General features: G+C 53.1%; 1 protein-coding gene across 3 annotated transcripts; it reads right to left on the bottom strand.

Annotated features, from left to right (window-relative positions):
* Window positions 1–586: 586 nt before the first annotated feature.
* On the bottom strand, window positions 587–16,185 carry STAMBP (STAM binding protein). Of its 3 annotated transcripts, none has more exons than XM_034070509.1 (10): window positions 16,137–16,185; window positions 13,602–13,821; window positions 8,944–9,019; window positions 7,976–8,071; window positions 6,987–7,353; window positions 6,152–6,276; window positions 4,712–4,849; window positions 3,104–3,216; window positions 2,320–2,419; window positions 587–1,928 (listed from the first exon to the last, which is right to left on the bottom strand). In XM_034070509.1, exons 2-10 carry the CDS (start codon window positions 13,814–13,816, stop codon window positions 1,872–1,874), a joined length of 1,287 nt encoding a protein of 428 aa, XP_033926400.1. In that variant the 5' UTR covers window positions 13,817–13,821; window positions 16,137–16,185; the 3' UTR covers window positions 587–1,871. The 3 variants fall into 3 exon arrangements, with proteins under 3 accessions (XP_033926400.1, XP_033926401.1, XP_033926399.1); XM_034070510.1 differs by lacking the exon at window positions 16,137–16,185 and adding an exon at window positions 14,920–15,335; XM_034070508.1 differs by lacking the exon at window positions 16,137–16,185 and adding an exon at window positions 14,126–14,574.
* Window positions 16,186–16,283: the final 98 nt, after the last annotated feature.

Genomic DNA, 16,283 nt, shown 5'->3' with positions numbered 1-16,283 from the left:
TCCGTTCCCTTCTCTGGCCTCGCTCCAGCCCCTCAAGGTCCCTCTTGCAGTGAGGGGCCCAGAGCTGAGCACAGGATTCCAGGTGCAGCCTCCCCAGTGCCCAGCACAGGGGGACAATCCCTGCCCTGGCCCTGCTGCTGCACTGGTGCTGATCCAGGCCAGGGTGCTGGGGGCTGCCTGGGCACAAGCTGCTCATGCTCAGCTCCATCAGCACCCCCAGCTCCTTCCCCATGAGCCGTTCCCAGCCACAATTCCCCAAGCCTGGAGCGTTCCATGGGGTGGTTGTGACCCAAGCACAGGACCCAGCCTTTTGCCTTGTTGAACCTCATGGAGCTGTGGGATGAAGGAATGTCCTACACTGAGGCTACAACACACACCCCTGAGCGTGGGTTAAATAAATCAGGGCTGAAAGCTCCCACAGATGTCCTGAGGTCCTCCTGCTTCCCAAAACCAACTGCACTTTGTCACGCAGGAGGTGGCTGCTGCACATAAACACCCCTCTTAAGGAATGGGTTCCCTCCTGCTCTAAGGCAAACCAGCCCCACTGAGTTAGCTCAAAGAAACCAAGTGGCAAAAGAAACCCAGCCAGGATAATAGAATCCATCTGTGTTAAACTGCACACCAAACGAGTTGGGATGTGGAAGTACAAGGATGTGACATACAGAACATGTATGTATGCGTGCCAGGTGGGAAGGCAACTCCAGCCTCTTCTCCTCCCCACAGGGCCATGTGCTGATCATCAGAGCATCCTGCCAGAGGATGTGGAGATGATGCGGATCATGCTCAGCCCTTTGAGGCCAGATGCTTTCCACCTTTCAGTGCTGCTGCTTCCCTTTCGGTGAGGATGGAGGCTCCGCATGGACAGGCTGGGAAGCCTGGAATCCCACCAAAGGAACTGGGAGGTCCCTGGCTGGTACCGCATCACGGCGATGTCACGGAGCGCTGGTTTTGGCAAGGACAGACTTCACACTGCTTTGAGAAGCATAGGGACCATTGGCCATGATGATCTTGGAGGATCCGAGGGGCAGAAGCTGCTGGAATCCCACCTCAGAGGCATGGTGGCCTTGCAGAGCCTTCACAGTAAGAGACTGAGAGCTTCATCCATGGTAACACCAGCAATGAGCTGAACTTGAGCCCTCATCAGGCAGCAAAAGGCCTGGAGCAAATCCCTCATCCAGGAAAAGGCATAAAGCAACCAGACCCCACTCAGCACTGCTGCAATGAAGCAGCCTGAGCATCAAAGCACCTTCTCCCTGAAACAGGGGTTCCCAAAGGGGTTTAGGCCCCTTCCTACCTCACTATGCGAAGACCTGGGTACCAGCAAGCAGGGCATGCTCTGGCTCAGCAGTGATAAGCTCTGGCATGGGGTAAGAGGGGTTAGGAAGGTTTAATCTTAAGCTAAAGCAAAGACTTAGCTACTCCAGCCAGCTGCACTGAGACCACAGCAACCCAGAGAGGCAAAACATGGGTTTAGCATGGGTTAATCTGGGCAAGTCCCACTTTGGAAAGCACTTGAAGAGGTTGCCCCAGCTCCTGTTTGCAGCAAGTCATGAGGAATCCTCTCCCCAGAAGCTATTTAAGCCATAGATTAGAGTATTAAACAATTGCTTCAGTGTTAGTTCCCATCTCTGAATTCCCAGTTAGCTTCTCCCCGCACCCTGAACCTCAGCACCACTTCACCAGTCCAATGCCAGGCACTGAGGTTTCATATGCTCCCACTGAGGTCAGGGCACTGACTTCACCGCGTTTATTGGGGGAGGATGGGGAAGGATCACTACACGGTAGAAATCATCTGCTACAGGAGACAAAACCAATTCCCTAGGCTTAGAAACTGGGTGGATGCTTTTCTGTATATGCTAGAGGCAAGAGGCCTATCGGAGATCCATCAGGACCACGTCTCTCTCGACTACTGACACGTGATTGCAGGTCTGGAAGAGAAGGGAAGAGAAAGAGGGGACAGGGGTTATCCAGACGTTATCCTGACGTTATCCAGATGTTATCCAGCTCAGGTGAGCCTCCTCTGCCTCCTGACACAACCTGCACCCATGCTACTTCACAGAACCAGTGCCCTGCCCAGTGCCACAGGGACCATAGCAAGACACAAATACACATCCCAAGCCTTTGCCACCTCCTCGACCTGTTTCTGCTCTGCATCACACCAACAGCACTCACAAGAGTGAAAGCTTCTGCACCTCAAATCTAGAAGAGCCAAGCCCCTGCCAGGCTGACCCTCCAGTCCTGGGCCACAGCCTAGCACAGACACAGGCACCAATTCAGCTCATGGTCCTGCAGGCCCTGCTGCCTCGTGGGGTCACTTACAGTGAAGAGAGGGGGGTCTTTGGAGTGCGGGTGGAATCCTTTCTGCCGGCAGGAAGAGATCTCATCCAGGCCATGCTCTGTCAGCTTGAAAAACCCGGTCCTAGAGCAAAGAAACACAAGCTCCGTGTGGCTCAAGGCTCTGCAAAGAGAAGCCCCTCTGCTGGGTCTCAAGGAGCACACCTGAGCCTGCTCACCTCAAGTGAGAGGGGAGAAGGGTGCTGCAGAACCTCCTCTCCACAGCCCTGCAGCTGCAGAGCATTCCCCTTCCATAGAATCCAGAGTCTCAGCACAGTTTGGGTTGAAGGGACCTTAAAGTTCCAACCCCTGCCACGGGCAGGGACCCCTTCCACTGGAGCAGCTGCTCCAAGCCCCTGTGTCCAACCTGGCCTTGAGCACTGCCAGGGATGGGGCAGCCACAGCTTCTCTGGGCACCCTGTGCCAGCGCCTCAGCACCCTCACAGGGAACAGCTTCTGCCTAAGAGCTCAGCTCAGTCTCCCCTCTGGCAGGTTCAAGCCATTCCCCCTGGCCTGTCCCTACAGGCCCTTGTCCAAAGCTCCCTTCCATAGGTGAGCATCCATTGCCCAGATACAACCCTCCCAAACCAGCTCAGAAGAGCTGTCAACTCACATGTGCTTTTCCAGCCACATTTGATGACTTGATGCTTTATTCCCACATCAGGAATCCAATAGAGGAAGGACTGTGGTAAAGACCCCTTCAATGCCCCCTTTTGTTTGGTCAGCACAGGCAGAGGGGAAGGCCTTCCCTACCCACATCCATACTCACTCCTGGTATTTTGGAGAACACACGATAGCAATGGACTCTGGCAACATCATCTGGTAGGAGCAGTGTGTGTGCAGGTCAACGCTGGAGAGGAAGGCTGTCTGTGTGGGGTGAGTCTGCAACACAGAACAACGTAAGAGAGGAAGTTAAGGCAGGGTTGGAGAGCTGGTCCAAAGGGACCGTGTCTAACACAAGAAGCAACACAGAGAAAGGACTGAAAATGGGCTTGGATTATAATAAAACATCTCCACTTTCTCCATTCAGATCACAGGAGGAGTTCCACATCTCTGGCCATATCCCACAGGAAGTCACACTTCGAGGCACAACACTTCCAGGTACCACACTGCCAAAGCCTTCAAGAAGCCACTTCCACCAAGATGGCCAAGGGCTGCAGAGACAACCTGCACCTCACCTAACCCCATCTCACAGATGGATTTCACAACCTAAAGGTCTTGTTTTGTCTGTTAGGGGTTGGTTTTGTTGCCAAGACCAGCAGAAAGGTCCAAGGAACCCTTGAGGGTCCCTGACTGTCATGGAGCTGTCACTGAAGGGTCAACCCCAAAGCAGGCACCCTGCACATATGAGGCACTCTGCAGCAGGCATTGACTTGTCAAAGCCCTCGAGGCAGCTGCTGCTTTCGAGAGATTACTCAGCAGCACCAAACATTTTGCTTGGCACAGATCTGACTGCCAAAGGCTCCACAGGGACAGGGAACAGGGCACTGCTGGAGCCAGCGGAGGAATCTGGAGCTGGCACATCCCAGGGCAGAGCAGCACACAGTTCCATGTGAAAAGCAGCACTACTATGGGGATGCAGCATGGGAGAGGCCCTGTGCTGAGAGCAGGAGCTCGGGATGCCCTAGAACACAGGGATTCCCCTGGAATTAGCTTTTATCCAATGAAACATCAGCTTCATGTGTCCCACTGCAAAGAGCTCGATGCTTTAGGAAGGGACCCAAACTTAACACAGGCCTGGGTGTCTCCAGCAGTGTGAATAGTGACTGGGATGGCAGCAGAGGGAGAAACTCAACCAGAGGATGCTGCCATCTCCATGCCAAGCGGTGGGAGCAAGTGCAGAGAAGGCCACAGAATGATCAGGGGCTGGAGCATAACCTATATGGAGAGAGGCTGAGAACATTGGGGCTGTTCAGCCTGGAGAAGAGAAGCTGTGAGGAGACCTCAGAGCAGCTTCCAGTGTCTGAAGGGGCTACAAGGATGCTGGAGAGGGGCTCTGCATCAGGGACTGTAGGGATGGGACAAGGGGTGATGGGTTCAGACTGAAATAGGGGAGATTTAGGTTGGAGATAAGGAAGTTCTTTATTGTGAGGGTGCTGAGGCGCTGGCACAGGGTGCCCAGAGAAGCTGTGGCTGCCCCATCCCCGGCAGTGCTCAAGGCCAGGTTGGACACAGGGGCTTGGAGCAGCTGCTCCAGTGGAAGGGGTCCCTGGGTTGGAGCTGGAGGAGCTTTAAGCTCCTTTCCAACCCAAACCATTCTGTGATTCTATGATCTCCTCCAGTAAACTCCCCTCTCCCAGCCCTGTTCCACGCATCCCTTTCTCTCCTGCCTGAATTTAAGGCCAATTGGGAAGTGAAACAGGAACCAGAGACTCACATGGATCCAGCCCAGTGTAACAAGGCTGTGTTGATCCTGGATCATGAAGAGCTCCTCCTCATTCTCTGTGTTGCAGTAATCAGGGCCCCCATGCTGCTTAGGAATGATGACGTGGGTTATGGTGAACTCATTCCTCATCTGCAAGGCAGCACAGGGAGGCTGTTACCCACCAGACACCCCCAAGCAGGAAACAAGGGTAATTTCCTAAGCTTTGGAACATGCTCCTTCTGCATTCAGTGCTCAGGGGCCTGGCCAGGGGAACAGCAGGGCTGGAAACAAGCCCATGGATGCATTCACCATCCAGTTATGGGTCATAGAAATGGTAACTGCAAGTTACTGGCAAAGGAGTCAAGGGGTTTTCTGAGTCTGAGCATGCCACATGGCTTTGTATTTAATTTCCCCTGCTGTGCAGAGCACCCACAAGAGCCCAGAGAAGCCCTGGACACCCACTGAGTGAATCTCTGCACTCACCAGGAGATGATGCCTCAGAATTAAACAATCATCAAGAGTTTGCAAGCAGCTGCATTGCAGAAAGTTGCCACATCAAACAAGTGCATCTCAAAGCACACTTCTGCAAGCAAAGCAGCCCCAAGCACCTCAGGGAGACAGGATGGAGTTGCCATGAGGAACCTGGGCATGCAAATGCTCTTTGGGGGAGAACTAACTGTCTCCAGAGAGTGTTTGCACAGCCTTGTCTTGGGTCCTAGCTCACAGCTGAGACACCTCAGTCTGCTGGTACCAAAAGGACAGATCACCAGAGCTGCCTGTCACTGGCAACATGGGAGTGCTTGAGGCAGAAGAGAGGAAACTGGATAGCCATGGGGACTTGGCAGCTGGCACCTCACTCAGGATAAGAAAATCCCAATGTAAGAGGGAAGGAAGAGGCAGATCATCCTCTAGCACGACCAGCAGGTCAACGGAGCTCTGCCCCTCTGCTCTCATAAGACCCCATTTGCTGCACTGTGTGCAGTTCTGGTTGTCCTCAATATCAGGACATGGAGAAGAGGCCATGAGGATGCTCAGGGGCTGAAGCAGCTCCTGAATGGAGCCAGGCTGAGAACATTGGGGCTGCTCAGCCTGGAGAAGAGAAGCTGTGAGGAGACCTCAGAGCAGCTTCCAGTGTCTGAAGGGGGCTACAAGGATGCTGGAGAGGGTTGGAACTAGAATCATAGAATGGTTCGGGTTGGAAAGGATCTTAAGATCATCCAGTTCCAACCAACTAGATGATCATCCCCTGAGTAGATGTCTTTCATCTTTTCCAACCCAAACCATTCTATGATTCTATCCCTAACACTCACATGGAAGCCCAGTCATCAGCTAAACCTAACTACAGCCTTCTGTGGCAAGAACCAGGGTCCTCCAGCCACTCCTAAAGCTATTGCACCTTTACAAATGGTCCCTGTGCCACTTGAAAGGTCTTAATCAGGACTAGCACCTTACCAGCTTACCACAGAGGATCCCACACGTCTCCACACCCCGGACTGTGTTGGCATCAGCCAGCTGGAGGAACTTCTGACACAGCTCCCTAGGGACAATGACCTGGCGAAGGATACTCATAGCTGCATCTGTGGGGAGAATGGGAGCACAACAACAGTCAGGGACACTGGAGAAATGGGCCTTTAGGGCAGTACCTGAAGGGATTAGGCTGAGAAAAATCATCCTAAACCCATGAACTGCTCTAATGGTGACCCTCACAGTGGCAGTCACAGACACTGAAGTCACTGAGGTGCTTCAGAAAGGGCAGTCACCATCTCCTTCAGAACAGGGTAAAGGAACATAGAGAAACACCTTTAGCAATGTGTTAAGCCCCCAGTATTTTGTTACTAACAATGAACACCCCTCCACTTACAGAATGGCATTTAAATAAGATGTGCCACTGGTCAAGAACTACTCATTTAAAGTGTCTGAAGCAGTATTTGGGGGCTATATTTAGCTAAAGAGGGTTTGGTGAGGAGGATTCCATCAGCCTTAGCCAAGAACTCAACCCCAATCTCCAACATTTGCATCTAGGAAAGCCAAACAGGCCATAGGCTCTAGATCAGCAGAGAGACTGGGCTGGAGAAGCGTGGTGGGGGCAATTCCCAAGAGGAAATACTTCTCCCCAGCCCTACAAACCTTTACAGGACAAGAGGGACAACATCCAGTGACTTGGAAAGCCAAACCCCCCAATGGGATGGAATCACAATCAGATACTTCCAAGAGCCTCCCAACAAGTCAGCTCCTTGGCTGTTTGGCTCAGCCAGCAAGGGAGAAGGGTGCACTGAGGGGTACTAACTGTTTTCTGTGCTTCCCAAAGCACTGGGTTTCAAAGACCTGTCCACAACAGGAGGTTTGGATGAGACAGTCCCCGCTGATGGACTCGCAGGATGAACTGGAGAGACTGGGAGTGAATCAGTTGGGGGCTTTTCCATGCCAGGGATGAGGGGCCCATCCAGAGCCATGGGACTTGCTTCTGGCTGTCCAAATTCTTGCACTATCCTCAGGCGCTCCTTCTCCAGCTCCTGTCGTCGGATCATCTCCTCAAAGACATGGAACTGCTCTTGCTCTGCCTGCTGCTGCTTCATCAGGGCCACCCGATTCCTCTCCTCCTCCAGCTGCTGCTGCAAAGCCAAATTGCGTGCAAATGCCTCTTCCTCCTCCTTCTGCAAGGGGAAACACCACAGGACATCAGCAGGCAGGGAACACGAGGCCTCCACACTGCAGACCCTCAGTAATCACAAGGGGTTTCAAAAGGTAATCAGTAAAAAGCATCCCCTGCAAGGAAGCTTCAATTCATAACAGAGATCCACACCTCCATCAGGAGAGCCAGCCAGACCAGGGCAGTAAAACTGCTGTCTTACCCTCCTTATTCCACAGAAATGGAATTCCAGGTTGATTCCCCTCTATCCTACCTCTAAAACTGCACTTGTCTGCAGCAAAACTGACTGCGGTTTTCTACTTTGCCCACACAACCCTAGATCCTTGCTCGTGCTGTTACCAGCTACCTGCTGAGTAACATTAAGACCTAAACCTCATGTGACAAAGAGGGCAAAACTCCAACCAGCAGTCCCAGCTCACGCTGCCTCCAGGGTGCACAAAGATGCAGAGGGGCCTATGTCAGATTCATTCACATACCAGCAGCAGAGACACGACCACAGCAACACTGTGCTGCTGTGATGAGGTTACCCAGGCATCACATTCCAGAACACCCAGGGAGCCCTAGAGCCCTGCTGTGTTGCTGAGGGTCTTCTGGGGAGCACAGGCCTTCAGTCTCCTGTCACTCACCTTCTGCTCCTTGTACTTAGCATAGTCCTTGGTGTACCTCTTTAACAGCTCCTTCTTGAGCTCTTCAGCTCGGGGGAAGGCTACTTCTTTCAGTTTCTGAAGGGAGGAAACACAGTCAGGAGAGGGTGATAGCCCCAAGGCAAGGAAAACAGGACCTGAAGAGATGCAAGAATCGATGGACAGGCAGCACCCAGAGGTTATAAACCATCCAGGAGGCAGGAAGGGCTGAGCAGCTCCACCACCATGTGTGGACAGGCTTGCAGACAGGTTGTAGCTGGGTGACACAAACAGCAACACCAACAACACTGAGCAAGAGCTTAGGCAGGATTGTCCTTTGCTCTCCTGCTCAATGTGGAAGAGAGGAGCAGTAGCCTCTTGCATCCAAGAATCCTGTGGCAAATCCCTTGAGCATCACCACGCTGAGCATCCAGCCACCATGCATGCAAAAGCCAAGTGGTCTTTGAGATAAAAGGAGTTTAACAGGAGCAAAAAAGACATCCCAGTGCTCAGCAGCAAGTAAAGTGGTCAACCACAACCCAGAATCATGGAATAGTTTGGGTTGGAAAGGACCTTAAAGCTCTTCCAGTTCCAACCCTCTGCCATGGCCAGGGATGCTTCACACTAGACCAAGGCTCTGTCCAACCTGGCCTTGAGCACTGCCAGGGATGGGGCAGCCACAGCTTCTCTGGGCACCCTGTGCCAGCCCCTCAGCACCCTCACAGTGAAGAGCTTCTGCCTTATATATCACCTGAACCTCCCTGTTTCAGTCTGAACCCATCACCCCTTGTCCTATTGCTATAGTCCCTGCTGAAGAGTCCCTCTCCAGCATCCTTGTTGGCCCCCTTCAGATATTGCTTCCCAGTGTTTGTGTGGCTCACTCATCCCAGGGCCATGAAAACCCTATGGGGCTGATAACCCCAAAGGATTTCCAACAACAGCATTAAAGTCTTGGCCATGTTACTACTCACTTTCACTGTCTCCCTCTTCTCAGGTATGACAGCAGTTTTGTAATCACGGTGCTGTGGCAGCTTCTCAATGAAGAGCCTGTAAATACAGGAGACAAACCGCATCTCAGAGCAGAAAGGGACAAACACAAGACCCTAAGTGGCATTTTGGGGTCCTGGATCATTCCCTTCTAGCACTGTCCCCTTGCTCTGCCACCTTCCTGGGCCCTGTGCTCCCCACAGTCAGGACAGTCACCTTCTTTCTGCAGGAAGCCACCATGTACCAGGCTCCTGAGCTCTTCATGCATGCAGATCTCATTGAGTCCCAGCACCTCACACCTGGACTCTGGAGATGATCCTCAGGGATAAATGCATTTGTTTTGAACAGAAACATTAATAAGCTGGTCTAAACCACCAAGGACTATGGCAGAGATTCGGGAAGGTCCCTGGGCACCTGCCTACACCGCTGTGAGCATCCAAGGGGATCATACACAAGCTCAAGGATTCAGCTGACTCTGCTCACATGGTGCTCCTGTACAAAGGAACACTTTGTGCCAGAGATGGGGAAATCAGCTCAGACCTTGAAAAGAGAAAACTTGCAGGAAAGCTATAAGCACATTCACATCCTCAGCTTCGGCATCAGGAGCCTTCTGGATCTGTGTCCTCAACCATTCCCAGAGGTCAGGGCAGTGTCTCAGGCAGCAGAGCTGCTTCTGTGCACACTTTATAGTATCACAGACTGAGTTGGGTGGGGTTGGAACCTAAAGCTCATCCAGTTCCACTCCCTGTGACTGTGAACAGGTTCAGCTTCAGCTTCTCTACAATGTTCCCCTTCCAGTGAGCTCTGCAGTGAAGATGCAGAAGAAGAGTCCTGCAAGCCCTAGAACAAGGGAAGCAGCCTGCAAACACAGGACAGTTCACTCTGGTTCATCTCTGTGAGGCTCCCCAGGCTTGAGGCATCCCTGAGTTCTCTCTGTTATCAAGTCCCCAGCTATGCACAAGCTGACAGTGTGCTCAAGGTGAGCTCAACCAAGCCCTTGTCTCCTGCTAGTGGAGCTGTGCTTGTTCTAGGTCCACAAAAGCCTGTGGCCATAAGGCAAAATCCCTGCCCTCCTCTGTGGCTCTCTTATACCACTTCAGCCTCTGAAGGAGGATGCTCTCCAGATCCTTTAGGCACAAGGAACAAGGGTAGTGAGGACACGACAGTACCCCAGGGAGCAGCACAAACAAACCAAGCAGGAAGAACTCAGAGGGGACAGAGTGAGAACACTCCTCACGCTGAGAAGCCTGTGTGTGTGCAGTAAATAAACCCAGCTGCTTCAAACCTCAGGCCTCTGGGAAAAAGAAAGACTTTTGGCAACCCCAAATGCTCCTGGTTGCCACGGAGAGGGTGAGGATGCTCTTGCCAGAGGCCACGGGATCAGCATAACCACGTCACAGCCTGGAGCCACAGAGAAGCTCCCTCTCCATCTGAAACACACAGCGAGGTCCCTGCTCCCAGCTAGTGGTTGTTCATGAAGTAGGTCACTGTGTCGAGGAGACAAAACAAGGCAGTGCTCATTGCCAGCAGCGAGCTGATTAAAATGGAAGGCATTAATTAAAAGGGATTAAGAGCAGATGCTGGCCTGGAGAGGATGGAAAAACCAGCGGAGACAGCTGGGGTTTCACATGTCAGGAAGGGGGAAAAGCAGGCAGCAGCATGAGAGGGGACTCAGGCTGCCAGAGGAAATCTCTGACACAAGACCAGGCAGTGGCAGGCTGGGGATGGAGGCAGACGAAGGGCAGGAACTGTTCATGTTTCCTATTGACATCCCAGCAAGGCCTGGCAACACTGGAACCAGCAGTTTCGAGCTTGTTCAAAGCTCCTCCTGCTCCCGAGTCCACCCCAAGCAGCAGCTGTTTGGCACTGAGCAGCCACATCACAGGCTATTTATACACAGTGCTGTGGCACACGTGCCAAACCACGTCCCTCGAGTGCCTTCAAACACCCCACACAAACCCCCAGCTCCAATCCTGGCAGCTCACAGGCACACAGCAAACCAGGAGCCCAAACACCACAGAAAAGATATGTCTGGCTGCTTGCTTTCTGATCTGGCTCCAGCAAAATCAAATCTAGTGTGCTTGATGGGGATGTATGGAAAACATTCCACTCAGATCAATACAGAAGCTGTTCAAGGAGACAAGCAAGCAGATGTCTTACAATACACATGTTCAAAGTCCAGTTTGATTAGTCTTAAGAGACAGAGAATCAGGGAATGGTTTGGGTTGGAAAGCTCATCCAGTTCCAATCACTTGCTACAGGCAGGGACCCCTTCCACTGGAGCAGCTGCTCCAAGCCCTGTGTCCAACCTGGCCTTGAGCACTGCCAGGGATGGGGCAGCCACAGCTTCTCTGGGCACCCTGTGCCAGTGCCTCAGCACCCTCACAGGGAACAGCTTCTGCCTTATCTCCAACCTGAACTTCCCCTGTTCCAGTCTGAACCCATCTCCCCTTGTCCCATCCCTACAGTTCCTAATGCAGAGCCCCTCTCCAGCATCCTTGTAGCCCCTTCAGACACTGGAAGCTGCTCTGAGGTCTCCTCACAGCTTCTCTTCTCCAGGCTGAACAGCCCCAATGTTCTCAGCCTGGCTCCATACGGGAGCTGCTCCAGCCCCTGAGCATCCTCGTGGCCTCCTCTGCACTTGCTCCAACAGCTCCATGTCCTTCTCATGTTGAGGACACCAAAACTGCACACTGTGCTCCAATTCAGGTCTTATGAGAGCAGATAGCTGTGCTGCCCTCCTGCCTCCCATGAGGGCTGGGCAATAAGCTTAATTTCTGCATAAGAAAGGTGCTGTGCAGCCAAAATGACCCATACAGAATCCTAGCAAATACACCAAGCCAAGAAGCTCTCATGTACTTCCCATAGCTGGAGTCCTCCCCTTCTCAAAGGCACAGCCTGATGTGGGAAGCTGCCATACACTCCAGCAGGCAGCTGGGCTCTGAGGAAGGACAACACAGCACTGACTGCACACGTGGGGAAGGAATTCAGGTCCCATTTCTAGAAAGAGGAGAGCAATGTGAAGCTATGGCTTCACATCTTCATTTAAGGAAATGAGATGATGACATTAAGTTCCTATCTTTGGAGATGCCAGAGGAGCATCATCACTGGAGATATCACACCCAGGAAAGGTTTCCCCCTTCCTGGCAGCCAGGCAAACATAAATGCCATGAGTATTTGAAGGAAGAACTCACCAGCACCTATCAATGTCCTCATGAACCAGAGAAGGTGCTTTTAGTTCATTTGTTTAGTTAAAGAGTTTCTCCTTCGGCCACAGCTACGTAACCAGCCTGGAAACCTTCCCAAGGGCTTTACACTCCCCAGCTCCCTGTGCAGCCTCCCTGTGATGCCCATAAAAGCTCAGGAAGTGCAAGGCAGGAAGAAAAGCTAATCAGAGAAAAATGCATTGGATTTAAGGAGCAGGAATCCTGCCCACGGGGGTAGGCAGAGAGAAAAGCCCCATTCTGGATAAGTGGGTAGTGTGGGCACAGCAGAGACCACAGCACAGCGCGCTGAATGGAAGCAAGAGGCCAGGCTTTTGGCCAACAAACCCACAGGAACAGGACACTCTGTGCCATTGGGATATTCTCTGAGGATCCCAGTTTTCAGCCCTTTAGACAGCAACAGGCACAGCTACAGAAGCACATTTGCTCTGCTCGTACTCAGGCTGCTCAGACACGATCCAGACCTGACACCACGTCACCAGAGTGCACGCGTTGGCTTGGCAGACACAGCAGTGGGGCTTCAGACCCAAGATGGCTTGTTTCTGAGCAGCTATAGGGATGACAGCAAGAATATGCAGCTCTGCACTTGTCTACATGGAATGTAGACCCTACAGCTGGAGACCTGGCAGCCAAACCACTAAGCAATGTGTTGGTTGGGTTTATAAATGATCTAGAGCTTTCTAGAAGGGTGCTCAGTAGCCAAGAACCTCAACAGTTGGTTGGGATTAAGTTCTTTGGACCCAGAACTCTCTCTTACATCCCTCCTGAGAAGGGTTTGGGTGTAAATGTGCATGGTTGAGAGGGGATTATATTCAGAGATGTGAAACTAAATCTACAAGTGGTCCCTGCACCTGAAGGAGGAACTTGCAGCCTGCTGGAAAAGGCTGTAGTAATTCCAGTGTAAAAGCAGGTTTTTCCTCTGAAGCTGGTTCATTACAGAAACCACCAACCAGACTATGTCCTTTCCAGGTAGACACCTGATACAGAGATCCCTGATCATGGATCCTTGCCAATCCACATGATGTCATGGCTAACCTAGAGACAGTCAAGGCCAATCTATAACCACTCTAGTGATAAAACCCCATGAAACACTGACAGAACCTCCCTCCTGCTCACAGGAGTATTCTCTAGCACAGGAACACAAGATGAGCCTGGTTTCCAAAGGACCTTTTACAAACATTCTGCAGAGGTGAGTGGTGTTTGTGGGTTTCTGCCTCACACCTTTACAACATCACTTGGTCAGTGGAACCAGCTCTATCCTCACCTCTGTGGGAAATGGAATTCCAAAGGAGCAGAGCTCTGGACAGAACCCAGTTCTTCCAGCTCAGCAAGACCTCATGGTGTTTAAATAGGCTCTAAATACTGAACACCAAGCCTGGACCACATGTTTGCTGCAAGCCAAGCAGCACTGCTCTTACGTGATGTATTTGTTGTACAGGATAAAGGCATGCTCCATGTTGCCCTCCTCGGAGTAAACGGTGGCCATGCGGAGGATCTCCACCCCGGAGCGGTAGTAGCGTCGTGGTGGGATGTCCTCATTCACTTCCACAGCACTTCCCACCTGGATCAGGCGTCGCACTCGCTCCTCCGGTGGGAGGCTGGTGTCAGCGTGGTCAGGCATAACCCCACACATCAAAGCTGTGGTGGGAGGGAAGGCAAACACGTCAAAACCAGTGTCAAACAAGTAACTCACCCAGTGTATAGAATCACAGAATGGGTTGAGGTGGAAAGGACCTTAAGATCATCCAGTTCCAACCCCCTGCCATGGGCAGGGGCACCTCACACTAAACCATGGCACCCAAAGCTCTGTCCAACCTTGCCCTCCTCCATAGAAATCACCCCCCTCAGCAGAAATGCATTTAATTAATGGGCCAAGCAAGGTCCTGAGGAAGAAAACTGGGAGAGGCCCAGCTCTTTTTGGGGACAGTGCTCGGATATTCACCTTGACAACCTGAAAAGCAGCCACACATTCAAGATCAGGCCATGGTAATGATGACACGGGTCAGACCCAACCAAATCCTACCCAAAGCAGCCCTTCCTTCCCACTTGTCTCTCTGCACAACAGAACTAGTTCTGGGCACTGGTTTGGGGCGAGATGGTCAAAGCCTTTCATTCAGCCTCAAGCAGAACCAGCTTCACAGTGTACATGGTTTCGCTTACACAGCAGTGAGACGGGAAGGGAGCTGGAGCCAGAGCTGCTCAGCAGATCTGCCCTCACCCAACCAGCTCAGGCCCAAACTGTTCCTGCCTGGGCACAGTCACAATCCCTCTGTGCTCCGTGCTGCAGCAGGCACACCCGACACCCCAGGAATGCACCTCGACCTGATCCATGGGCCTGCCTCTGGAAAAGCCTCCACAGCCGTGGCACAACTCAACAAGAGCTCTGTGCAGATTTAACATAGAAGCATCGAATCCCAGCATGGTTTGGGTTGGAAGGGACCTTAAAGCTCATCCACCTTCAACCCCTGCCATGGCAGGGACCCCTTCCACTGGAGCAGCTGCTCCAAGCCCCTGTGTCCAACCTGGCCTTGAGCACTGCCAGGGATGGGGCAGCCACAGCTGCTCTGGGCACCCTGTGCCAGCGCCTCAGCACCCTCACAGGGAAGAGCTTGTGCCTCAGAGCTCAGCTCAGTCTCCCCTCGGGCAGGTTCAAGCCATTCCCCTTTGTCCCAGCATGATTTACTGTGACTCATTCCTAACCAAGGGAAAGGTCCTGAGCTGAGGGAAGGATCTGACCTGAGGATCCTGAGCAGCAGAGGAGGTGTCCTTCTAGAGTTACTCCGGAGCACAAGTCCTTGTTCAGGCTGCAAGGTTCCTGTTTCTCAGCCCAAATCCTGGAGGGGGCTCAACAGGCCTCTTCCCCTATATAAGGGCTGTAGGATGCAGTCCTGCCAGAAGCAGCCATGCCAAAGTACTTACTTATGGGGCCCAGAGTGACCTTGAGCTTCTCCTCCTTACTGCTGCTCCTACCAGGGGTGGGTTCAGTCGCTCCCCAAAGACAGAGCTCTCAGTCACCCCCCAACCAAGTTCCATAGTCCTCCTCCCCCAGGACAGGACAAACACCACTCCCATGTTGTAACTCCCTGGTGCCTTCAATCCAGAGCTCCCCCTTTAATCCCTACAGCACCCCAAGAGATAGAGTGCCTAAGTACAAACAGAGCTGCAGCCACCAAACTACAGCCCTCCTCCTCTCACCGTTGGACACCAAGACATAGAAAGGACATGGAGCTGTTGGAGCACGTGCAGAGGAGGCCAAGAGGATGCTCAGGGGCTGGAGCAGCTCCTGAATGGAGCCAGGCTGAGAACATTGGGGCTGGAGAAGAGAAGCTGTGAGGAGACCTCAGAGCAGCTCCAGTGTCTGAAGGGGCTACAAGGATGCTGGAGAGGGGCTCTGCATCAGGGACTGTAGGGATAGGACAAGGGGTGATGGGTTCAGACTGAAACAGGTGGAGTTCAGGTTGGAGATAAGGGAGAAGCTGTTCCCTGTGAGGATGCTGAGGCACTGGCACAGGGTGCCCAGAGCAGCTGTGGCTGCCCCATCCCTGGCAGTGCTCAAGGCCAGGTTGGACACAGGGGCTTGGAGCAGCTGCTCCAGTGGAAGGGGTCCCTGGGTTGGAACTGGAGAAGCTTTAAGATCCCTTTAACCCAAACCTGCCCTTCCGAGACCCCCCAGACCCCCCTCAGGGCTCTCATTTCCAAGCGCTCTCCCTCACACCCCTCAGGGGAGAGCGGAGGAGCCCCCACCACAGGCACGGACGCGCACCCTCGGCCGAACCCCAGCGCCCCACAACAAACCAAGGGAGCCCCAAACCACATCCCCCTCCCTATCAGCAACAACGGCCGCGGCCGGAGCCCCATGAACGGAACCGGAGCCCCATTAACGGAACCGGAGCCCCCTTGTCCCGGCCCCCCCGGCCCCCTTGAGCCGCCATGGCCCCGGCGCCGGCCCTGACCTGCGGCCGCCTCCCCTCAGCGCTTCCGGGTTCTGCCCCCGACGCCGACTGCGCGGCCACGCCCCGCTCTAAACAGCCAATCAGGAGCCGCGGCAACATCCGGGTACCACCCGCTCCCCCTCGGACGAGAGGGTGCTTCCCTTCTGC

This window comes from Melopsittacus undulatus, chromosome 18, assembly GCF_012275295.1.
Source record: "Melopsittacus undulatus isolate bMelUnd1 chromosome 18, bMelUnd1.mat.Z, whole genome shotgun sequence".
Taxonomy (NCBI): Eukaryota; Metazoa; Chordata; class Aves; order Psittaciformes; family Psittaculidae; genus Melopsittacus; species Melopsittacus undulatus.
Note: the sequence above shows the minus strand (reverse complement) of the source record. Positions and strands in the feature narration are given on the sequence as shown.